Raw genomic sequence first — 25094 nt, 5'->3', positions numbered from 1 at the left:
ATTTTCAGCCCATTTCGACTAAACATGCCAATTTTTAAGATTTTACCACCACACCAAACGGTATTTTCCATATTTGAACCAACTGCTAATATATACCGCCTCTTTTACACATTTAGGCCACGCCCACAAAATGGGTGGAAAATAACAGTCGCTAAAATGTTAGAATGTCCTATTTTATGTTGAAGTTTATTTTCAAAGCATAGAAAAACTAGAAAAATGGATGTTAATTACAGTTTTTATGGGTTTTTATTGTTTGCACCCCTTTTTCATAAAATCAAGCTCCGCCCCCAAAATGGGCAAAATCCAGGATGGGTCCCGATCTTAAAATGATTTCTAGCCCATTTTGACCCAACATACCAAATTTCATGCTTTTACCACAAAGTGCACGATTTTTCGCTTAGCAGCTCCACTATGGGGAATAATCCCCCCTTTTTTCCCACGGAATGTTAGTTGTCCTCCCTTGATCTGGGCTCATGTCCTCGATGATCCAGACGTCTTTCCAATCCCATCTCTCAATCCCATCTTCACTGTAAGGTAAAAAACGCATTAAATTAAAGGGAATATACATCATTTGCTTTTGCTGTAATTTTCAGAAAATGGATGGAATTGGGGGGTTGGAAATATATAGCAAATATAGTTACACTGACTTTTTTTAAGGTTTTAGGTTCGAAAATGCTATAAAAACCAAGAAAAACAATCATTTTCCTGCAGTCTGGTTCCCTGACTTTATTTAAGAAGAAACAGAGCAGTTTACAAACATTGGGGAATTGTAAGGTCAGGGAACCAGTCTAGCTGGCTTGTACCCGTTCATAAGTGTGTAATCGATTGCAAACAAGTGCGATGGTCAACTGGGGCCAGTATTTGAAAAAAAGCCAGTTTTTTCCAACGCTGGTCGGCCGATCAGCGTTGGAAATTGATACAAAAATACCACTTTTCTTGAAAATGACAGTATACCAGGTGCCATGATTTTACAGGATGCTTTACACTATCATTCACTAACAGTCTAGCAAGATATTTCAAAATGATTTGGTAGTTTTATTTTTTAATGTTTGCAAATGTTGTTTTTCCCCTTTAAACGCAAATGAGTGGGGCAGGTAAGGGGTGGGGGATTGTTTATACTTTGATGATAAATGCAAGGTATTTGGCACACAGTCCAGAGTATGTCTTTGGGTAGATACTTGGCTTTAGACCGTTATCATGTTGCAGCCGTTTGAATTTTCCCCATTCAAATCAACGTAACCAAAGCGAGGCTGGAAGAAAAATAGTCTGGTTCCTTTTTGCACAAGAAACATTATCATCCAGTACTGTGATTGGAAACAGGGACCATAACTGAAATGGTGGCAGCATGATAAAGGTCTATAGGGCCATCGCAGATTTGTTCTTTGAAAAAATAAAAGTATAGAATGACAAGCAAATTTCAAAATTTTCAAAATGACTGCCATTGTTTGTTATTTCGTATACCTTTACGTTTTTCAAAGGACACAATGACCCTATAGCCCAATATATCCTTCTCATTACATACTCTGACTGTGTGCCGAATTCCATGCATCTATCATCAAGTTAACAATCACATCACCAATCTGACGTACTGCATTATAAGCAGACGCTTGAATAAAGACAAGCACACTGATCAATAGACATAAGACATAATGACGTCATGCTTTGTTTACATGTGCGCTTTCATATAGGAACCAGGGAGGGACAAGAGCCACTCGTACCTACACGGCCGCATATGAATGTGTGCATTTAAACAAAGTATGATGTCATCATGTCTTATTTAGGTGTATTAGATCCCATTTGGTGAAGTGATTCTTCTGGTGCAGTTGACATCCTATATCCCATGACTACATGTCACAAAGGGAAATGTTACAATGTAGGTACACGATTCTTCAGTAGTATCTTTCTAACTACTACATTGTAATAATTATTGTCTTATTATTATTTTTGGTAATTACTGAAGGGTTTACCGAGCCAATCTGATGAGGAAGAATATTTATCAGACTTTTCACGATTTGCACTATTTTGCGACATTCACCTTTGGAGTGATCCTCAGTTGCCATATCCCAGTAGAACGATGATCACCTTCATCGACAATAAGTCGCGCGATGATGTTACACCCCCTCCCCCTCCCCCCCCCCCCCTTCCCGTGTGGACTGCGTCTCTGCACCGAGTCTTCAGAAGGAGAGAGATCTTTTAGGCTGGCCGCCAAATGTCGGTCATGGACCACTCATCATGGGCCGCCACTCTTGGTTGACATGCAGAGTGGCGACGTAGGGCACAGGGCCAGGACTGATGAGGGTCCACTAGGGCGGCTGGAGATCTCTCTTTAGGAAGACTCGGAGGTACTTGGGGAAAGTCGCTTGACGTTGATGATCCTGCAAAATGAGTTTTCATGGGAAATTTGTTGTTAAATGTCACTCATGCACCTGTTCTTTTTCAAAAAATACTACCACTTCCAGGAATCCTTTTTTGTATCATGCTACCACAGGATTTACGGAGAGCCATTCAGGGATAAATACATTCCAGGTCTCTAGCTTACCTTTTAGTCCTCCTGTATCCTGTTTCTTGGTGAATTCTGATGTTGCTCAAACGTTCTACTGGCGTCGGTCCGGTGTCTTCAGCTATTGCCAGCCCCATGATAGATGACATTTGGAGGCTGGCTTGGCAGGGCAGCTTGGGCAGGGGGCTGGGACTGAACTTGTTTACCGGGCTGGTTTTCCTTTCTTTGACTTGTCCAATCAGTAACGGCCCAGGCTGCCACGGGACGGGCGTCCACACCTGCAGGCAATAGGTTGGAGCCTAGAGGTGTTGTATCAACTCCAGATACGATGCTGCCACCGGAACTAGAGTCGAGGTGGTATAAGCAGGAATGTCACCCTGGTGGTGTACAGTGTGTTTCTGCTCCCAAGTCTTCAGGAGGAGAGCTCTTTAGGATGGTAGTCTGACAGACAACCAGCTAGTCGCCAAAAGTTGGTCATGGACCACTCATCATGGGCCGCCACTCTTGGTTGGCATGCAGAGTGGCGGCTAGGGCACATGGCAGGCTTATGAGGGTCCATTAGGGCGGCCGGAGATCTCTCTTAGGATCATTAGGATGGTAGTCTGACAGACAACCAGCTGTATGGTCGCCAAAAGTTGGTCATGGACCACTCATCATGGGCCGCCACTCTTGGTTGGCATGCAGAGTGGCGACTAGGGCACAGGGCCAGGACTGATGAGGGTCCATTAGGGCGGCCGGAGATCTCTCTTTAATAGGAAGACTCGGAGGTGCTCGGGGATGATGACTTGACGTGGATGATCCTGCAAAATTAGTTTTCATTTAAGATTATTTTTTTCTCTTACTGCCATTAAAAGAAGATTTAAAGAGCTGATGCATACGCATCAACATATTCGTCTGTTTTTCCTTTGAAGATTTATAAAAAGCTCTCCAGGGATGAATACATCATGTACACGTATGTATATCGTCTGTTGTTTACCTGTGAGTCCTCCTGTATCCTGTTTCTTGGTGAATTCTGATGTTACTCAATCGTTCTACTGGCGTCGGTCCGGTGTCTTCAGCCAAGCCAGCCCCCATGACAGATGACAGTTAGAGGCTGGCTTGGCTGGGCAGCTTGGGCAAGGGGCTGGGACTGGACTTGTTGAATGGGCTGGTTTTTCTGTCTTTGACTTGTCCAATCAGTAACGGCCCAGGCTGCTACGGAACGGGCGTCCACACCCGCAGGCAATAGGTTGGAGTCTAGAGATGTTGTATGAACTCCACGTGGGATGCTGCCAACGGAACTAGAGGTGTTTGTCGAGGAGGTGTCAAGCAAGGGGGTAACCTTGCTAGTGTACCTCCCTGTATACGTGGCTTCTACTGCCTTCCACCTTTCCCCCTCCTTGGTGCTTCCCGCTCCCCTGGTTGCCCCCTTTCCACGATGTTTTGTTGGTCCAGGGATGCCTGAAGTGAGATGGTTGGTCTCCACGTTGGAATTTGTGGAGACCTTTTCAGGCTGAGAGGCACCTGAAGATCTAGGATGAAACAAGATCTTTTTGGATAATGTGGGGCAAGAATGTTCATGTCAGTTCATTTAGTCATCTTTTATTTCTAAACTTAACATGTAAAACAGATTCACACAGAGAGACTAATTTACCCATTTGCAACCTCATAGAAGCCTGGGGGACCTCCGGGTGGCATGGGTGTTCTCGATCCCTTATTCCAAAAATCCCTGAGGTATCCGCAGGCTCGTCGGAAAGGACCAACAAGTCCGCCCTTCTTGGCCAACCCAGAGAGTCTCTTTCCCTCGTTACCCTTCCCGTCAACAGTATTGGAAGTTGAGGATTGGCTGCCCTGCTGGTCGTCACCCGGACCGTGTGGTGTTGCTGGACAGCTGGAGGAACCACCACTCTGCTGTGGGCTGTTCATGTGAAGAAAAAAAAAATCATGTTGATTTTATTATACAATTAAATTCCCTTTTTTACTCAGTGCTTTGTCCTCAGAGATGCCTACATGAACCACAAACTGTATCAGCCTGAGGGTTTGGTTGGTATCAAAAATGAAGGAAATAATGCTCATTGTGATTTTTGGCAAGGAATTCACCCCTGTAGTTGGAAAACATGTGATAGCACTTGCTTTCAACGATGTTAGCCTGTGGGTGGGTTGATCTTTCCGAAAAAATGATCGGTGACGCCATCAAGTGTTCGAGCGCCCTCCAGCGACAGGTTAAAAAATGTCCAAAACGCATTTTCAGTTGATGTCTGTTGCGAAATTTGCGGTAATCGCTTCAAAATTAATATACATAATAACCTTAATGCAGACAAGACCTGTGCACGAAAAATAAATGATTACGTCATCAGACCGGAAGTTAAAATGAAAATGCCTCTTTTCCTTTGAAAATTGTTACAAAATCAACCGTCAGAGATATAATCCAGTTTTGTGCTTTAAATGGCACTTTAATAATAGGTCTTAAACTTCCCAAGGTTTCGTTACAATAAATTAACTAGAAGATGCCCTGCAGCCCCCCTGAAGTTTGAAGTTGAACACGCCTACGTATTGAAACGCTCATTTAATGCCACGTACATTATGTGTACAACAAATGGGGATAATTGCGTACAAAGGGAAAATCCCGAAAAACAGTGTGCTGCGATTGCGTAAAAGGGAAATTCCCGTCATATGATACTCAAAAATTGGGCTGGCAAAAGCGCCCAATTGGGCGCCTTTTTAATTTGGGCGCTTGTTTTCTAAAAACATGCACATTGGGGTTAAGAGGATATGGCGAGCAATATCTTGTATTGCTCTGTATAATTACTCCTCGCGCTATTTTTCAACCCTCAACCCTCAACATCAACATCAACAATCAACATCAACAATCAAAATTAACATCAACAATTAACATCACTAATCAACATCAAATCCAACAATCAACAGCAACATCAACAATCAGCATCAACAATCAACAATCAACATTAACATCAAGAATCAACATCAACAATCAACATAAACAATCAACAATCAACATAAAAAATCAACATCAACAATCAACAATCAGCATTAACATCAACAATCAACAATCAACATTAACATCAACAATCAACATCAACAATCTGACATTCAATATCAATAACCAACATCAGTAATCAACATCAACAATCAACATAAACAATCAACAATCAACATAAACAATCAACATCAACAGCAACATCAACAATCAACATCAACAATCAACAATCAACATAAACAATCAACAATCAACAATCAACAATCAACAATCAACATCAACATCAACATCAACATCAACATCAACGATCAACGATCAACGATCAACGACCAACGACCAACGACCAACGACCAACGACCAACGACCAACGACCAACGACCAACGACCAACGACCAACGACCAACGACCAACGACCAACGACCAACGACCAACGACCAACGACCAACGACCAACGACCAACGACCAACGACCAACGACCAACGACCAACGACCAACGACCAACATCCAACATCCAACATCCAACATCCAACATCCAACAATCAACATCCAACAATCAACATCCAACAATCAACATCCAACATCCAACATCCAACATCCAACATCCAACATCCAACATCCAACATCCAACATCCAACATCCAACATCCAACAATCAACATCAACAAACATCAAATATCAACAGTTAACATCAACAATCTGACATTCAATATCAATAACCAACATCAGTAATCAACATCAACAATCAACATCAACAATCAACATCAACTATCCACATTTAACATTAACAATCATTAACAATCTACATCAATAATTGTTAATCACTATCAACAATCAATTATCAACAATCAACAATCGACATCAACATGAACAACTACCATCAACTATAATCAACAATCAACATCAACATCAACATCAACAATCAACAATCAACATCAACAATCAACAACAATAATCAACAATGCGAAAAAGCCACACCTCTAGCCCAACACCGTGCGTTTGTCCTCAGACTCTAGTTAGGTGTTGGGCTTTAGCCCAAAACCTATTGTTTTTGCTAGGGTTTTTAGGTTTTTTTTTCTTCTATACACATTCCTTCTCCAGAACTGTGTGTCAAAATGAAAACATATATGAACTTCAATTGTCAATACATGAATGCACAACCTACCGCAGATGTGCTTTTTTGCAATTACGTAATCATGACGTCATCACGGGTCACGTGACGTCACTTCAAAGTTTAATAAATTTAATCTTTGAAATTCCATATAAAATCAACCGTGAGAGACCGGAACCTGAAATTTGCGAGAATCGACATGGTAATACATGATCTTCATTTTATCCTGTGAAGGTAAAATCAAGTGACCCTTCCTTCCGGTAGAAACCGGAAGTGCCTAATAAATTAAAAGTGGAAAAAGATATGAACTTGCTTTTAACGATTTAAGTGTCTGCCTGGATTGACCTTTCAAAAACAATAATGGGTGACGCCATGAAGTGTTGGAGCGCCCTCTAGCGGCAGGTTAAAAAACGTCAAAAACGCATTTTCACTTGATGTCTGTGGCGAAGTTTGCGGTAATCGCTTCAGAATTAATGTACATGATGACCATTATGCAGACAACACCTGTGCGCGAAAAAAATTGATTACGTCATCAGACCGGAAGTAACAATAAAAAGACCTTTAAATCTTAAAATTGCTAGAAAATATACCGTGATAGATATAATCAAGATTTGGCTGTATACAGCACAGTAAATATAGCTCTGGAGGTTTCTGGTAATGACGTCATAATGACGTCATCAAGTATCGTATTACAAGCAATCAAAGATTTCTAGATTTAATCTTTGAAAATCAATGTAAAATCAACCGCTACAGATTTGATTTTGTTTTTTATGGCAATCGATACAATATTGCAGGGTCTTCATTTTTGGTATTAAGGGCAAAATCACGTGACCCTTCCTTCCGGTCGAAACCGGAAGTGCCTTATTATTTGAAATTGGCAGAAGATGCGAACTTGCTTTCAACGATGTGAGTGTCTGCCTAGGCAGAACTGTACAAACATATTACAGGTGACGTCATCAAATGTTAGAGCGCCCTCTAGCGGCAGTTTAAAAACGTCGAAAACGCATTATCACTTGATGTATGTGGCGAAATTTGCAGTAATCGCTTCAAACCTAACATACATGATGAACTTAATGCAGAAAAGACCTGACCTGTGCGCGAAAAAAAAAAGATGAAAGAAAAGAAAAGACCTTTAAATCTTAAACAATTGCTAAAAAATCAACCGTTTAAGATATAATCAAGATGTGGCTATATATAGCAGAGTAAATATAGCTCTGGGGGTTTCTGGCGATGACGTCACAATGACGTCATCAAGTGTCATATTACAAGCAAATAAATATTTCCATATTTAATCTTTGAAAATCAAAATAAAATCAACTGCTACAGATTTGATTTTGTTTTTTATGGCAATCGATAAAATATTGCAGGGTCTTCATTTTTGGTTTTAAATGCAAAATCAAGTGACCCTTCCTTCCGGTCAAAACCGGAAGTGCTTTATTAATTGAAATTGGCAGAAGATGCGAACTTGCTTTCAACGATTCGAGTGTCTGCCTAGGCAGTACTGTACAGCAATTTTACAGGTGACGTCATCAAATGTTAGAGCGCCCTCTGGCGGCATGTTAAAAAGTCAAACATGGATTTAGACATGCATATTTCGAGTTGATGTGTGTGGCAAAGTATCAGTTTCATGAATGACGCGTTAGGAGATAACATACAGAGACTCATCGCTTATTGCGAACCGCGTGTGGTATTTTCACACCATCAACGGATTCTTGCTCATTGTGAACTATCACTTCTTATGAATTCACTTGTCCATGTTGACTATACAGGGTGAGTAAGAAAATGAAATCCAAATGACAGGACCAATTTTTGAATGAAATTTTGCCTGTATCACTTTCAAAATCTAGATTATGAAAGCCCAATCAATGCGCTTTCTTTTAGTCCAACAATAATTCAATCACTCATATACTGTTCAAGTTACAGAATTTTGAACACGAACGCCCTTACATAAATTCAAAGTTCTGTCCACGGATCACAAAAAAAGGTAAGTGTTCTTTCAGCAAAACGAAAACAATTCACATGCATCCCTATGAGTATTGTTTTCGTTTTGCTGAAAGAATATTTACTTTGTTTGTGATCCGTGGACCGAACTTTAAAATGTGGTTGTGTTCAAAATTCCGTAACTTGAAAAGTACATAAGGGTCATTCCATGTCAGACCAACGCACTTTTTTACCTCATGTCTTCCGATTTTGATAAAAATTGTTGTGCTTGTAGGTCCTGATGAGCAATGAATGCACACCAATTTTTAGCCCGATCCGACCTACCATATGGTCAGGGCAGAAACCACAAAAAATGGACACTTGTAGAGTAAAATACCACCCTTTTGGTAGAAATATGTCAAAACCATGTCAATTTTCATCGAATATATGCGAATTTGGTATCAAAATAATAAGAATTGAATGTTCAAATCAACTCTTTTGTCAAAATTAAATTTTGTGAAAAGTAGGTCACGTGACGTTTAATATGTTATCGTGACCTTTGACCCCATTTATGTACTGATGTATCATTCCGAAAATCAACGAACTGAAAATGACTTGATAGAGCATGTTTTTCTCTATCAGAATCCACTAAAAATCAATTGGGGTCTTTAAAATTTACAACTTTATGACTATTTTTGTACAGTTGGTAGGTTACAAATTAGTCAATTTATAGACTTTACATTAGAAATCCACCCACACAACTTACTATTCTGTTTCTAAAGGTACTTAAATGAATCTTGGTTTGGGAATTTCTCATGTTTAGGGCTGATGAGTTCTAACCAGACTCATAATATAAATTATCAGCAGTGGCGCACCCAGGATTTTGCTTTTTTTGTGTGGGGGGGGGGGGGGGCTCATAATTTGTTTGTTTTCATATTTCTGTAGAAGATTAAAAAAAAAAAAATTACCCCAAAATCAAACAAACAAATTGACAACCTTGGAGGGGGGGGGTGGGTTCCAGCCCCTCGAGCCCCCCTCCCCCCCCCCGGTTCCACTGATAATTAGTTATCCCACGAGTGCGCTTTGAATTGAGGCCCCCCCCCCCCACCCCGGGGTGCCACTGATAATTAGTTAGCCCACGAGCGCGCTTGGAATATGAAACAATGCAATGCTGCTGTGACCCATATGCCACCCGACGCACTACATTATTCCATGTTCCACGAGCATAAGTGGGCTAACGAATTTATCTTCAAGCAAACTTGACATCGAATGCTTGATAGTCTATTGTCATCAGCAGTTACTGTTTAGGGTACGCAACAGCTATATGCTGTTTACCCGGACCCAGTACAGTGGACACACATCCAGGTGAAATTATCTCGAAGGAAAAAAATGCCAAGTCTGTGAGACTCATTACATTTCAAGAAGCGTAGTGATGAATGAGTAAGGTGACTTTGATTGCGATATTGAGTATTATCTTCAAGTAACCTTGAATCCTAGACCCTGATTAGTCCATGTATAGCAACAACAGTGTGATATAATACTGCACAGCTATATTGCACCCCAGATATCGAATGTACATGTACATGTATGTATTGTGTTCTTCTAATTTGCTGCTGAACGGTCTGATACACTATGCACCTACATCGAGGGATCGAGGGGCTTGCACCCACCCCCCTCCAAGGTTGTCAATTTGTTTGTTTGATTTTTGTTCAATCTTCTACAGAAATTTGAAAACAAAAAGCTATGAGCCCCCCCCCCCTCCCCCCAAAGCAATAATCCTGGGTGCGTCACTGCTGATAATTTATATTATGAGTCTGGTTAGACCTCATCAGCCCTAAACATGAGAAATTCCCAAACCAAGATTAATTTAAGTACCTTTAGAAACAGAATAGTAAGTTGTGTGGGGGGATTTCTAATGTAAAGTCTATAAATTGACTAATTTGTAACCCACCAACTGTACAAAAATAGTCATAATGTTGAAAAATTTTGAAGACCCCAATAGATTTTTAGTAGATTCTGATAAAGGAAGACATGCTCTATCAAGTCATTTTCATTTCATATATTTTCGGAATGATACATTATTACATAAATTGGGTCAAAGGTCACGATAACATATTAAAGGTCACGTGACCTACTTTTCATTTGAGCATGCAATTCTCATTTTTTTAATACCAAATTCGCATATATTCGATGAAAATTGACATGGTTTTGACATATTTCTACCAAAAGGGTGGTATTTTACTCTAAAAATGTCAATTTTTTTGTGGTTTCTGCCCTGACCACATGGAAGGTCGGATCGGGCTAAAAATTGGTGTGCATTCATTGCTCATCAGGACCTACCAGTACAACAATTTTTATCAAAATCGGAAAACATGAGGTAAAAAAGTGCGTTGGTCTGACATGGAATGACCCATAAGTGATTTGAATGATTCTTGTACTAAAAGAAAGCTTAATGACTAGGCGTTCATATCCTACATTTTGAAAGTGCTACAGGTAAAAATTGGTCCTGCCATTTGGGTTTCATTTTTTTACTCACCCAGTATGATGCATATATGCACTTCCTCTTCCTAAACGCTACCTTCGACTTTCCCATCGTCTATTTGACATGCAAAATTCAAGTTGTTCAACCTTTTAGTTTCAGATCTTTTCCATTTTGGATTAGTGGTTGTCTCTGCAACGTCGTGCACCTAGCATTGGAAAGTAGCGTACAGCTTCGAGTGAATTTATCGACGTGCGTTGTTATTTGGCAATCGTATCGACCTATGACCACCGAAGAACACACTGAATTTCTGCACTTGTTACAAGAAAGATGGCAATCGAGTACGGTCAAAAGAAGGGTATTTTTTTACGTATTTCCGTTTGACATATATTACGTAATAATGTCGAGGGCGCCCTCTACACATGCCACAAGGTGCTTCATTTGTGTGGACGGGAATGTCTGATTTAGCTTCACAATTTCTGGGTCGTGTTTAAAAACATCTTATGATACATTTTTGTATCCATTTTTTTGGTCAATTTGTATACACAAATAACTACATCAGTACAAGGCTGTTAACCGAATGCACTTTCTGAACTATTAAACTGTGAACACCATTAATTTTCTGTACATAAAATCTATATTGTATTGTTATTTTCACGGCTGCGATTCAAAGCCACATCATACCACAGACAGGTGGCAGGTTGATATTTTTTTACGACGTTATTGTGCTTGTGATTTTTTTATGACCATTGATTTAGTTGAGCTTTTCTCAAGCTAAACCGAGGTATTTCCTTTTTTGACATGTCTGGTTATTGGTGCAAGGAGAATTGCTTTCTACCTTGTTCACACACCGGGAATTTTAGTGATTAATGATCCTGAAACCACACTGCGTGCAGCAATGCCTCTCCAATTGTAACTCCACTTTTATTTAGTACGCGTTACTCCACCCACGGTTAGTTGAGGATTAAGGGGGGAAATACCCCCATCTTCCGGCTTATGTCAACGAATAGTTGATATGATATATTGAGCCGAAATGGCATACAGCATGAAGGTAGAATAAAACAACGATCTTGCACCCTTTTAAAACTGGTGCAAATCCACAATGGGGAAAGTACACCCCAGAGTTAATGAACCCATCAACTTGTGAACACCTGTTTACGACACAGTAGCTCTAAAATGTGAAACATTTCACTTACAGGTCAACATGGCTCATTTACACCATTTTGTACACGGACCAAAAGTGTTGAACACTAGTAGATTTTGGTTCAGCAGATATTTTTGAAATAACACAGACAAAGCACTTGCAACACGATCCGTTAGAATATTCAGGGGCGGATCTAGCTCTCGGGAAACGGGGGGGGGGTGATATAAGGGGTGGATCATAGGCTATAAGGCACACCCTACTGAGGGGTTCGGGAAAATCCCCGCCCCGAAAAATTATTTTGAAATCTACGATACCTTCTCTTGCATTCTAAGGCAGTTAGAGAACAAATTTAGGAAATTTAGCATATTCCATTCGTTATTTTTGGCTTTTATGTTTTTCTTTGAGCGCCCGGTGAGGACCCATAGCAGATACAGGATAGAAGTTATCATCTGGTCGCTGGCAAAACAAAATTCTGGCAATTATTTTTCTTTCAAAACCCGTATTAATTGATATTCATGCATGGGATTTCCCTCGGGTGTTGTCAGCCGTTCGTTTTTGACGTGCAGGTTTGACCAAAAAATTTAATTTTGACATAAGAGTTGATTTGAGCATGCAATTCTCATTTTTTTTAATACCAAATTCGCATATATTCGATGAAAATTGACATGGTTTTGACATATTTCTACCAAAAGGGTGGTATTTTACTCTAAAAATGTCAATTTTTTTTGTGGTTTCTGCCCTGACCACATGGAAGGTCGGATCGGGCTAAAAATTGGTGTGCATTCATTGGTCATCAGGACCTACCAGTACAACAATTTTTATCAAAATCGGAAAACATGAGGTAAAAAAGTGCGTTGGTCTGACATGGAATGACCCAGAAGTGATTTGAATGATTCTTATACTAAAAGAAAGCTTAATGACTAGGCGTTCATATCCTACATTTTGAAAGTGCTACAGGTAAAAATTGGTCCTGCCATTTGGGTTTCATTTTTTTTACTCACGCAGTATGATGCATATGCACTTCCGCTTCCTAAACGCTACCTTCGACTTTCCCATCGTCTATTTGACATGCAAAATTCAAGTTGTTCAACCTTTTAGTTTCAGATCTTTTCCATTTTGGATTAGTGGTTGTCTCTGCAACGTCGTGCACCTAGCATTGGAAAGTAGCGTACAGCTTCAAGTGAATTTATCGACGTGCGTTGTTATTTGGCAATCGTATCGACCTATGACCACCGAAGAACACACTGAATTTCTGCACTTGTTACGAGAAAGATGGCAATCGAGTACGGTCAAAAAAAGGGTATTTTTTTACGTATTTCCGTTTGACATATATTACGTAATAATGTCGAGGGCGCCCTCTACACATGCCACAAGGTGCTTCATTTGCGTGGACGGGAATGTCTGATTTAGCTTCACAATTTCTGGGTCGTGTTTAAAAACATCTTATGATACATTTTTGTATCCATTTTTTTGGTCAATTTGTATACACAAATAACTACATCAGTACAAGGCTGTTAACCGAATGCACTTTCTGAACTATTAAACTGTGAACACCATTAATTTTCTGTACATAAAATCTATATTGTATTGTTATTTTCACGGCTGCGATTCAAAGCCACATCATACCACAGACAGATGGCAGGTTGATATTTTTTTACGACGTTATTGTGCTTGTGATTTTTTTATGACCATGGATTTAGTTGAGCTTTTCTCAAGCTAAACCGAGGTATTTCCTTTTTGACATGTCTGGTTATTGGTGCAAGGAGAATTGCTTTCTACCTTGTTCACACACCGGGAATTTTAGTGATTAATGATCCTGAAACCACACTGCGTGCAGCAATGCCTCTCCAATTGTAACTCCACTTTTATTTAGTACGCGTTACTCCACCCACGGTTAGTTGAGGATTAAGGGGGAAAATACCCCCATCTTCCGGCTTATGTCAACGAATAGTTGATATGATATATTGAGCCGAAATGGCATACAGCATGAAGGTAGAATAAAACAACGATCTTGCACCCTTTTAAAACTGGTGCAAATCCACAATGGTGAAAGTGCACCCCAGAGTTAATGAACCCATCAACTTGTGAACACCTGTTTACGACACAGTAGCTCTAAAAAGTGAAACATTTCACTTACAGGTCAACATGGCTCATTTACACCATTTTGTACACGGACCAAAAGTGTTGAACACTAGTAGATTTTGGTTCAGCAGATATTTTTGAAATAACACAGATAAAGCACTTGCAACACGATCCGTTAGAATATTCAGGGGCGGATCTAGCTCTCGGGAAACGGGGGGGGGGTGATATAAGGGGTGGATCATAGGCTATAAGGCACACCCTACTGAGGGGTTCGGGAAAATCCTCCCCCCCCCCCCCCCCGCCCCGGAAAATTATTTTGAAATCTACGATACCTTCTCTTGCATTCTAAGGCAGTTAGAGAACAAATTTAGGAAATTTAGCATATTCCATTCATTATTTTTGGCTTTTATGTTTTTCTTTGAGCGCCCGGTGAGGACCCATAGCAGATACAGGATAGAAGTTATCATCTGGTCGCTGGCAAAACAAAATTCTGGCAATTATTTTTCTTTCAAAACCCGTATTAATTGATATTCATGCATTGGAATTCCCTCGGGTGTTGTCAGCCGTTCGTTTTTGACGTGCAGGTTTGACCAAAAAATTTAATTTTGACATAAGAGTTGATTTGAGCATGCAATTCTCATTTTTTTAATACCAAATTCGCATATATTCGATGAAAATTGACATGGTTTTGACATATTTCTACCAAAAGGGTGGTATTTTACTCTAAAAATGTCAATTTTTTTTGTGGTTTCTGCCCTGACCACATGGAAGGTCGGATCGGGCTAAAAATTGGTGTGCATTCATTGCTCATCAGGACCTACCAGTACAACAATTTTTATCAAAATCGGAAAACATGAGGTAAAAAAGTGCGTTGGTCTGACATGGAATGACCCAGAAGTGATTTGAATGATTCTTGTACTAAAAGAAAGCTTAATGACTAGGCGTTCATATCCTACATTTTGAAAGTGTTACAGGTAAAAATTGGTCCTGCCATTTGGGTTTCATTTTTTTTACTCACCCAGTATGATGCATATATGCACTTCCGCTTCCTAAACGCTACCTTCGACTTTCCCATCGTCTATTTGACATGCAAAATTCAAGTTGTTCAACCTTTTAGTTTCAGATCTTTTCCATTTTGGATTAGTGGTTGTCTTTGCAACGTCGTGCACCTAACATTGGAAAGTAGGGTACAGCTTCAAGTGAATTTATCGACGTGCGTTGTTATTTAGCAATCGTATCGACCTATGACCACCGAAGAACACACTGAATTTCTGCACTTGTTACAAGAAAGATGGCAATCGAGTACGGTCAAAAGAAGGGTATTTTTTTAACGTATTTCCGTTTAACATATATTACGTAATAGTGTCGAGGGCGCCCTCTACACATGCCACAAGGTGCTTCATTTGCATGGACGGGAATGTCTGATTTAGCTTCACAATTTCTGGGTCGTGTTTAAAAACATCTTATGATACATTTTTGTATCCATTTTTTTGGTCAATTTGTATACACAAATAACTACATCAGTACAAGGCTGTTAACCGAATGCACTTTCTGAACTATTAAACTGTGAACACCATTAATTTTCTGTACATAAAATCTATATTGTATTGTTATTTTCACGGCTGCGATTCAAAGCCACATCATACAACAGACAGATGGCAGGTTGATATTTTTTTACGACGTTATTGTGCTTGTGATTTTTTTATGACCATGGATTTAGTTGAGCTTTTCTCAAGCTAAACCGAGGTATTTCCTTTTTTGACATGTCTGGTTATTGGTGCAAGGAGAATTGCTTTCTACCTTGTTCACACACCGGGAATTTTAGTGATTAATGATCCTGAAACCACACTGCGTGCAGCAATGCCTCTCCAATTGTAACTCCACTTTTATTTAGTACGCGTTACTCCACCCACGGTTAGTTGAGGATTAAGGGGGAAAATACCCCCATCTTCCGGCTTATGTCAACGAATAGTTGATATGATATATTGAGCCGAAATGGCATACAGCATGAAGGTAGAATAAAACAACGATCTTGCACCCTTTTAAAACTGGTGCAAATCCACAATGGTGAAAGTGCACCCCAGAGTTAATGAACCCATCAACTTGTGAACACCTGTTTACGACACAGTAGCTCTAAAAAGTGAAACATTTCACTTACAGGTCAACATGGCTCATTTACACCATTTTGTACACGGACCAAAAGTGTTGAACACTAGTAGATTTTGGTTCAGCAGATATTTTTGAAATAACACAGATAAAGCACTTGCAACACGATCCGTTAGAATATTCAGGGGCGGATCTAGCTCTCGGGAAACGGGGGGGGGGGTAGCCCTGGTGGACTCCCTTTCCTCCCTACGTTACGGAGGGAGTCCTGAGTACACATGTGCTCACAACCGAACGAAAACATTTCTGACCAATAATTTTAATATTTTTACCTTGTTGGAGAAGCTTATTTTTACGTCGTAGTATTCTATGTGTCCTTATCTGTTAGCACGCTGGGTTCAGGAATTCCATATGCGATGCTGACTGACGTCAATCAGGAAAATAAACTCGAAAGCAACGTTAAACTAGACTCTTTTCATCAGTTTCTCACCGCCGAGTCTATTCTAGTCGTACATGATGTACGTCTGTGCAGCGTGTAGTCTGGTTCCCTAGACCGGGCAATTATTCTCGACACTCATATCACGTCTGGTCCGGGGGCCAGACTATGCAGCATGAATATGCAGTGCGCACGCGCGATTTGCTTAGTAACCACCCTCATACGCACGCGCACTTACTTGAAGGCGCGGTCGCTAATCCAATGACCGAGCGTGTTTTCGCGCCAGTTACCAGAAACACGTTTCGGCTTTGGTCATTGGTTGAGCGTTTTTCGCGACATCGGTTGACTGGAGTGACGTAACGGTTCCAACCAAAACTAAACAAATGAGGGCGCTAGCGTGCGTACGCGCTTGCGTACGCACGTACATTGTACATGACGTACGACTCTGGAATAAACTGATGAAAAGAGACTACAAACACGTACAAGTTTAACGTTGCTTTGGAGTTTATTTTCCTGATTAACGTCAGTCAGCATCGCATATGGAATTCCTGAACCCAGTGGCCAATAGATAAGGATACATAGAGTATGTAGGCGTGAAATAAGCTTCTATAACGAGGTAAAACATAACAAAACTCTGGTAAATGTTGGGATGGTTTCATGTAGAAAAGTCTTGTCCTGGACGTTAGTCGTATTGCAATGAAGACTTCGTCCAACCTGGGCTAGGGGGGGGGGGGGGGGTGATGTATGCGCGCTGAAGCGCTCTAGGGGGCTGGTCATGAATGATGCAACGGATTCTTACTGATGATTACTGGCATTTATTGAATCACCGTGAAAACTGAAAGAAGATAGATACAGATATAGAGTTCAATGAGCACCAATTAATTAGAGAATTACAATGAAATCAATTGACTATATAAACAACCGCTCGTATGAAATGAATAAATGTGAGCGCATATACTCTCTTAACCAGTACGACGTGTCTGCGCTCTAACAAAATACTGAGATAGGCATTAATATAAAGTAGCTAATATAAAGTTATTGAAATAGCAAATGTCATACCGTTAACGCCTTCAGACCAGCTTTACTATGAGGCTGTGGTAATTCGGCAGGATACTCTCTGTGGCCCAAGCTGAATGAGAATACAAATAACAAAACTCTTAAATGTCCTAGATCTATAAATATTATAAAAGCAGAGGACTAAGAAATAATAAGAAATAACGTAAGGTGTATGGCTCATTTGTATAACATAACAGAAAAGAGCATTTTCTTACCTAAAGCAGTCGATTGGATGAAGAAATAAGTAGCTAGCGATTATGTAACACTCTTATGTAGGATTATGAAGTGAAAGTGAAAGTGAAAATAACGTACACGAACGCGCATCATATAGACGAATCCAAGCGCGGTTTACGAAAGGGCGCCCTCTTTCTTTCCCGCCATTACTGGGACGCATTTTGCATTATGCGTGTGACCGCTGACCTCTGATTATCGATCGGTATGGCGGGAGATATAAACGAAGTGCACAGTGGCAGACGATCAACAACAAAATTATGTATTTTAGACCTTAATGTTTTATTTAGTTTGTTGTTCTTTACCATATTGATGGTGTAATTGTTTTGCTTCAAGAAAATATGTCTAAGAATAAAAAAATCCTCCAAGACATGCCTAAAATTATTAATTTACGCGCACTGCCCGGCGGAATTTGTCCGTGTCCTAGCGCGCAATTCGTTCAGTCTTCGACGGGGCTTGCGTGGCGTCAGCCCCCCGTGCAGTCAACTGCATTCACGGTGCGAATATTTGGGTGTCATGACATGGTGCAGCCGTGTACAGCTGATTTATTTATTGCCAGGATTAGGTTTTGTATCTGAATAGCTACCAGCATTACAACTGCACACAGGTGAGTTTCGCTTCTGACATGTCTGACAATGACGCGAAGAAAGGCTTAGAAAAAGAGAACTTGAACAAGCTGAAGTCGAAGTTGCAAATTTTCTGGGTAGGCCTAGCCCTATAGCCTGACGTTTTACATTATCATGCATGATTAGTACTAGCAATACTTCATGTATTTTTAGCAATTCATGTAAGCCTTGTAACAGGCCTAGATTTTCTCATAAGTCCTGTGCAATCCCTTCCCAAGTTTAAAAATAATTGTGCACAATGTAATTTTCCAAATTATCATTATAAATCAATAAGCCATGGAATGCCAACCAAAATGGTCATGATCAGCAATATTGTTTTTGTTCATCTTATAACAGGCCTAGCGTTTTTCCAAATACATGTAATTCATGGAGTGGACTGATGATGTACGTCAGTGGCCTAGGCTAGAATTTCAAGGTAATTTAAAAAGAAGGCATGGTCATTTACAGATTACAATTTACAGATAACTTTATTTTCAGTAGGTTTAGAAAACTATGCACAATCATATTTGCAATAGAATTATGAATTATCTTTTGCAATTACTAGTCTGTCTATGGTCAGTTGCAGGATTTTTTTTTGAAGTTGCTATTTTTTTAATTTTGTGATATGGATGAGGCTGCATATGTGTACATTTTAGTAAATTTAATTATTCTTTCAAATCTTAATAAATATGTATTACATTTTTACATGAAATATACATAAATTTTAATTCAATTCATCTATTATCTCAAATAGTCTTCATAAATAATTATTACGTTTTTACATGAAAGACATGTGCGCTGTAAGTAAATTCAATGATTGTTTCAAAAAATATTAATAAACATTACCGTTAACTCTTTTTAATTTCAGATATTTATGACTTCTACATAAATGGACCTGCATGCGATGATCATCCCAATTTAAATCATAGAAGTATAAGTGAAGGGCTTAACTACCTTCATTCAGGATGGGTAGGAGCTATAAAGCATTGCTACAAAACTGTTAATAAGGACATTATTACACTGGCTGGTCAAATTCGCTTTTCCCAAAGGATAAACAACTTTCACAATGTTGAAGTAACAGTGAATAAAGCAAATAGGCAAATAGTTACTGTGAAATGTAATTGTACTGCTTCTGAGGGGAAATCCTGCAGCCATTCAGCTGGCCTTCTCTTCAAAATTGTGGAAGCTAACAAGTGTGGATTCACAGCCAGTTCATGTACGGATTAAGCGTGCATCTGGAATCATTCAACACAGGAAAATGTACTTCCAGACAGCATAAGTAATATCCGAGGGAAGAATGAATCCACCGTCAATACAAGTCTTGCATTTGATACTGATGAGCAACTTATGGACCATTTGAATAGTTCAACACTGAAGGAACTATCTGCAATACCCGGAACTATTTTAAATCACCTTAAATCAGCTAAGCCATTATCCCATCCCCACAACAAGCGCACACTACCAGACCATGAACTGCACAACACCAACATGGAGTGCCCTGCATGTCTCATGACTTATGAGAAATACGTGCACCTTTCAACTACTGACGCTGTATTGCTTGCACAGTCTACAGTTAACGAAAAGTGTGCTCTGTGGACAACACAGAGAAAACTTCGAATAACAAGCAGCACAGCAGCTAGTGTTCCCAAGAAAGTTGGCACAGACCCTGCCAAGTGGATTGCAAATCATTTGCATCCAACATTCTTAGGAAATTCTGCAACTCGTTATGGGCAAGAACATGAAGCGGTTGCACGTGAGCAGTTTGAGAGGGACACTGGTAAACATGTGGAAACCACTGGTCTGGTTGTCAATCCAGAAGAAAGCTGGCTAGGAGCCAGTTTAGACGGAATTGTAGATGAAAATACCATTCTTGAAATTAAGTGCCCCACACAACAGAAACTGTCTAAATATGGTTCTGTCCGTGGCTTGATAAATAGTGGACAGTATGACGTGAGAGTTCAGCATGATGGATGTTTCTATTTACGAGAGACAACAGCAGCAAGTGGCTATTACACACAAGTACAGATTGCAATGTTTTGTTCACACAGGAAAATGTGCAAGTTCATGGTGTGGTCCCAGACTGATTATGTCATTGTAAATGTGATGTATAATGAAGAATGGGTAAATAACAGAATTTCACAGCTTAGAGAATTCTATTTCATACATCTACTGCCAGCCCTTACAGATAACATTGCTAGAGGGGATCTACATATAGTTGACTTACAAAGCTAAAATGGAATGGATATCTGCAAACAAACAAAAGCCAAGATTTAAATGATTTATGGTTTTAAGTACAAGTACATGTACATGTAAGCCTTACAAGTTAGGAAAGCATCCACATGCAGAAGTACTTAGCAAAATACAAAAATGTATGTTATCTTCAAGTAAACTTGTATCCTCCACCCTTATTGGTCAATCCTTGGCAACAACATATCACACTGCTGCATCAGTGTGATACACAATGTATATCCTTTCACACGTTCCCTATTCCAAGCTGCATGCGCAATAACCGCTAAAAGGTTCTTGTTAAGCGTGCTAGTTCCAACACACATGCCCACTTTATACTGTGCATCAAGTTTACTTGAAGATAAATTTGTTACCCCGCTCTTGCTCGTAGAACACGGAAAAATGTAGTGTGTCTGTGTCCATAGACGCACTACATTATTCTGTGTTAAACACGCACTCGCGGGATAACTTAAAAAAAGTATGAAATATGTATTTAGCAAAGTATTTAAAATTTCAAACATGTGATGTAAGTTTATGGGCGAGGTTTTGAACAGCGTATACATGTACCACCAGAAAAAAAAATTGTGCAAAATTTAAAACTTGGTTTCATGGAGGTGTGAACTTAGTATTGACTACTTTGTAGCTAAGCAGAATAAAACTCAGTCCTCATCTTCAAACAACCATTCATCCTCAAAATCATCGTCTGACTCTGTGATCATTTCCTCAGTTTCAGGCTCTCCTTGAATTAGTAGCGGTTGTAGATTACACAAACCTGCACATACAGTGACAATGTTGTCCACATTCATGACACGTCCTGGGATAACTGTGCTTAATATCTTGTAACACTTCAGGCGTCTGATGGCTCTTTCCACATGTATACGAACATTTGCAAGTCTCCTTGTGCGTGTAACCTCCTCTTCTGGAAGTATATGGTCCTTGTTGCCAGTGGTGAAAGCTGGGATGGATAATTTCACCCCCGGTGGCAGAATGTCATCAATGGTAAACCCCTTGTCAGCAAGAACTTCATCACCAGGTTGTAGATGCTGTAAAATTCCTGAACTTTGAGTGATAAATTTGTCACTTGCACGCCCACCAAATAGTTTTGATAAGTACATGACAAAGCCATTGGGAGCAATACAATAAAGAAGCTTGAATGTATTGTGATGCTTATAATTTGAATAGGTCTGAGCACGTTGTTTCAGGTTCCGTGGTCTTTGTACAAACATTTCGGTACAATCTATTATACAAGTGGCCCTAGGATAGTGTTCCAAAAAGCATCTTGGTCTGATCCTTTGCAGTGTGTCCCTCGAAGGCCAAAATATCAAGTGTTCACGCATAAATCTTGCCAAGATGGGAATCCATTCTCTGAAAATCTGGCATGCTGTAGATTGGGAAACCTTAAAACGTGTTCCCAAGTCAAAGAAGAACAAACCAAGTCGGAGTCGCATCAACACAAGCAGAAGTTGATTGCAGAGCTTCATCTTGAAAGTTGGCAGATTTGGCAAAATTGACAGGCATTTAACCAATGCCCAAAATACATGGACACTCAAGCCAGTGTAGAATTTGCTTGTATCATCACCCATATCAGATGCGGACAGTTCGGGAGAGGTATCCGTCTGACGTGTCTGAGTTGCTTTCACTTGGCTTTTCATGGGGCAACTGGGATTTGTAGCATATGTGTGATCTGCAGTGCTAAAATCATACCACTGCACTGAGGCGTCTTTACATGTAGTTGCTAAAGAAGCAGGCAGTATGGTTTCTCCACACACAGGGGAAGCATGTGGCATCTCGTGAACGGCATGCTCAGACACAGACACAGATTCTTGCTCTTGAAGCTTCAAATCTCGTCTCAATCTTGGGGCATGTCTGCCAGAAGATAGTTGTTTCTGTAATGACAAAAATGTATACATGTACATTCATCTATCCCCACACCATGTGTTCATCTTGCCCTTAAGCTTGCGTCCCATTATAAAGCTATGTAAATTTCAAACTATAGCATAACCACCCCTGGCTGAAAGGTAAGGTCGGAAAATCCCTCATATGACATGTAATAATTTCACATGGCTTATTCCAGCCACTGTTCAGAGAATATACTTTGTTGCTTAAAAATATTTAGACACCTGACCCTACTACAGCAACCTACAGATTGTCAAATTATTTACCTATCAATGGATTAAACATACACGTATTTAGTAGTTATGTGCCATGATTTTAGAACTTACGTGAGGTTTATATCCCATGTGCAGTGATGGGTAGGGGTTATTCTTTGATGGTTTCTCATCCTGAAAGTGGATTGAACAAATCTGCAAAATGAAAAAAAAAATGAATAAATATAAAACTAAACCTAAACAAATTTATTTATTTGGTCAGATATATTGGCTTTGGAGTTTGGGCAGCACTGCAGGTTACTATCCCTCCGTTCATCACCAAACACTTCAAAAAAGGGAGAGTGCTGTTTTTTTTTATTTCGCAGGCTATTAAACAATTTATTGGATTTTCGTTTTTGTTTTTTGTAATTTCGCCAAAAAAGTAAACCACACTTCTTACAATAGCCTGCGTGAAAAGTAGATATCCAGGCATTTTTGGATCAATTTCCCTTGTAATATGAAATAATGTACACCACAACATGTGTAAGCACACAACTGGAAATCAACTTACAAGACATTATGCAGATTGTCAGACTGAAAAAAAAACCCGATACTTTTTCCACAGGTGATAGGGGCTAAAGATACACATACACGTACACGTAGTTTGGAAAAATTCCATACACAGACATTGTTAATTGTTTTCTGCAGTGGCATACACTGTAGTAAAGTTGGTCTCATTTAGTTTTGCACGTTTCTGAGCACTCCAGAGCACTGTCTGGCTAGTCTTCAAGTTTTATTAATTAGGCCTAATAATATTCAACATGTTCAATAAAGTTAAACTACACTTGTCAGTTTATCAGGTAATTTAAAAAGGTGTGCATACTCACCCTGCTATTTTTAGTTGGCTCAAAGTCCTTTCTATTAAGGTTTTTAATCCAATTATTACGGCTGCTGAAGGACCACACCTCACAGTCACTGCCGGCGGGAAATCTGTGTAGCTGCCATGGTTGCACACATACATTCACGATGAGACTTTGGCGAGTGCAGATCGCACACCGACGTTTTCCACTCAGACAGCTTTTTGCTGCTATTTTTGCAGCCCACCACCGCACAAACTTTTCCTGAATTTTCCGAACTCATTTCCTCTTTGCCTTTAATTTGGTTTACTTGAAATCTGGAAATGAGCTTAATTATAAACGGAAATATCTCAAAAATTGACTTTCGCCAATGTATCTGTGCACAAAATTTGACAAAAATGCGTCCCAGCAATGGCGGATTTGAAGAGCGCCACCTTGTGACAGAAATACAGCGGCGCCGAAAACGCGCGTAATGGATTTGTCTATAGAATGTTCAGTGTGCGCATCGTAAAACAACCTGCGCGCATATTTGGAGGCAAGCCCGCGCGCGCATGCTTAAAGGTAAGCCCGCGCGCACTCAACCTGTCACTTACAGGTGATATAAGGGGTGGATCATAGGCTATAAGGCACACCCTACTGAGGGGTTCGGGAAAATCCCCCCCCCCGGAAAATTATTTTGAAATCTACAATACCTTCTCTTGCATTCTAAGGCAGTTAGAGAACAAATTTAGGAAATTTAGCATATTCCATTCATTATTTTTGGCTTTTATGTTTTTCTTTGAGCGCCCGGTGAGGACCCATAGCAGATACAGGATAGAAGTTATCATCTGGTCGCTGGCAAAACAAAATTCTGGCAATTATTTTTCTTTCAAAACCCGTATTAATTGATATTCATGCATGGGAATTCCCTCGGGTGTTGTCAGCCGTTCGTTTTGACGTGCAGGTTTGACCAAAAAAAACACCGAGTTATTTTTTTCTCACGTGCAAAAATTGATTGCGAACTTGCCAAACATGCTCAGTTTAATATAAAACTGGTGCAAATTTACAATGGGGAAAGTACACCCCAGAGTTAATGAACCCATCAACTTGTGAACACCTGTTTACGACACAGTAGCTCTAAAAAGTGAAACATTTCACTTACAGGTCAACATGGCTCATTTACACCATTTTGTACACGGACCAAAAGTGTTGAACACTAGTAGATTTTGGTTCAGCAGATATTTTTGAAATAACACAGACAAAGCACTTGCAACACGATCCGTTAGAATATTCAGGGGCGGATCT

The 25094-nt window shown here is 39.9% G+C and overlaps 2 protein-coding genes and 1 pseudogene across 2 annotated transcripts; 1 reads left to right on the top strand and 2 right to left on the bottom strand.

The window, feature by feature from the left end:
- Nucleotides 1-3248: 3248 nt before the first annotated feature.
- On the bottom strand, nt 3249-3971 carry LOC119734553 (annotated as a pseudogene).
- A 15723-nt stretch (nt 3972-19694) lies between these two features.
- LOC119734201 lies at nt 19695-20902 on the top strand. Its single transcript, XM_038207558.1, has one exon. It carries the CDS (start codon nt 19988-19990, stop codon nt 20870-20872), a length of 885 nt encoding a protein of 294 aa, XP_038063486.1. The 5' UTR covers nt 19695-19987; the 3' UTR covers nt 20873-20902.
- Nucleotides 20903-21525: 623 nt separating this feature from the next.
- Nucleotides 21526-23446, bottom strand: LOC119734552. The gene is made up of 3 exons (XM_038208088.1): nt 23414-23446; nt 23089-23169; nt 21526-22752 (listed from the first exon to the last, which is right to left on the bottom strand). The coding sequence occupies exons 1-3, from the start codon at nt 23444-23446 to the stop codon at nt 21526-21528; spliced, it is 1341 nt and encodes a 446-aa protein (XP_038064016.1).
- Nucleotides 23447-25094: the final 1648 nt, after the last annotated feature.

The sequence above is a fragment of the Patiria miniata genome, unplaced genomic scaffold (genome assembly GCF_015706575.1).
Source record: "Patiria miniata isolate m_02_andy unplaced genomic scaffold, ASM1570657v1 HiC_scaffold_27, whole genome shotgun sequence".
Taxonomy (NCBI): domain Eukaryota; kingdom Metazoa; phylum Echinodermata; class Asteroidea; order Valvatida; family Asterinidae; genus Patiria; species Patiria miniata.
Note: the sequence above shows the minus strand (reverse complement) of the source record. Positions and strands in the feature narration are given on the sequence as shown.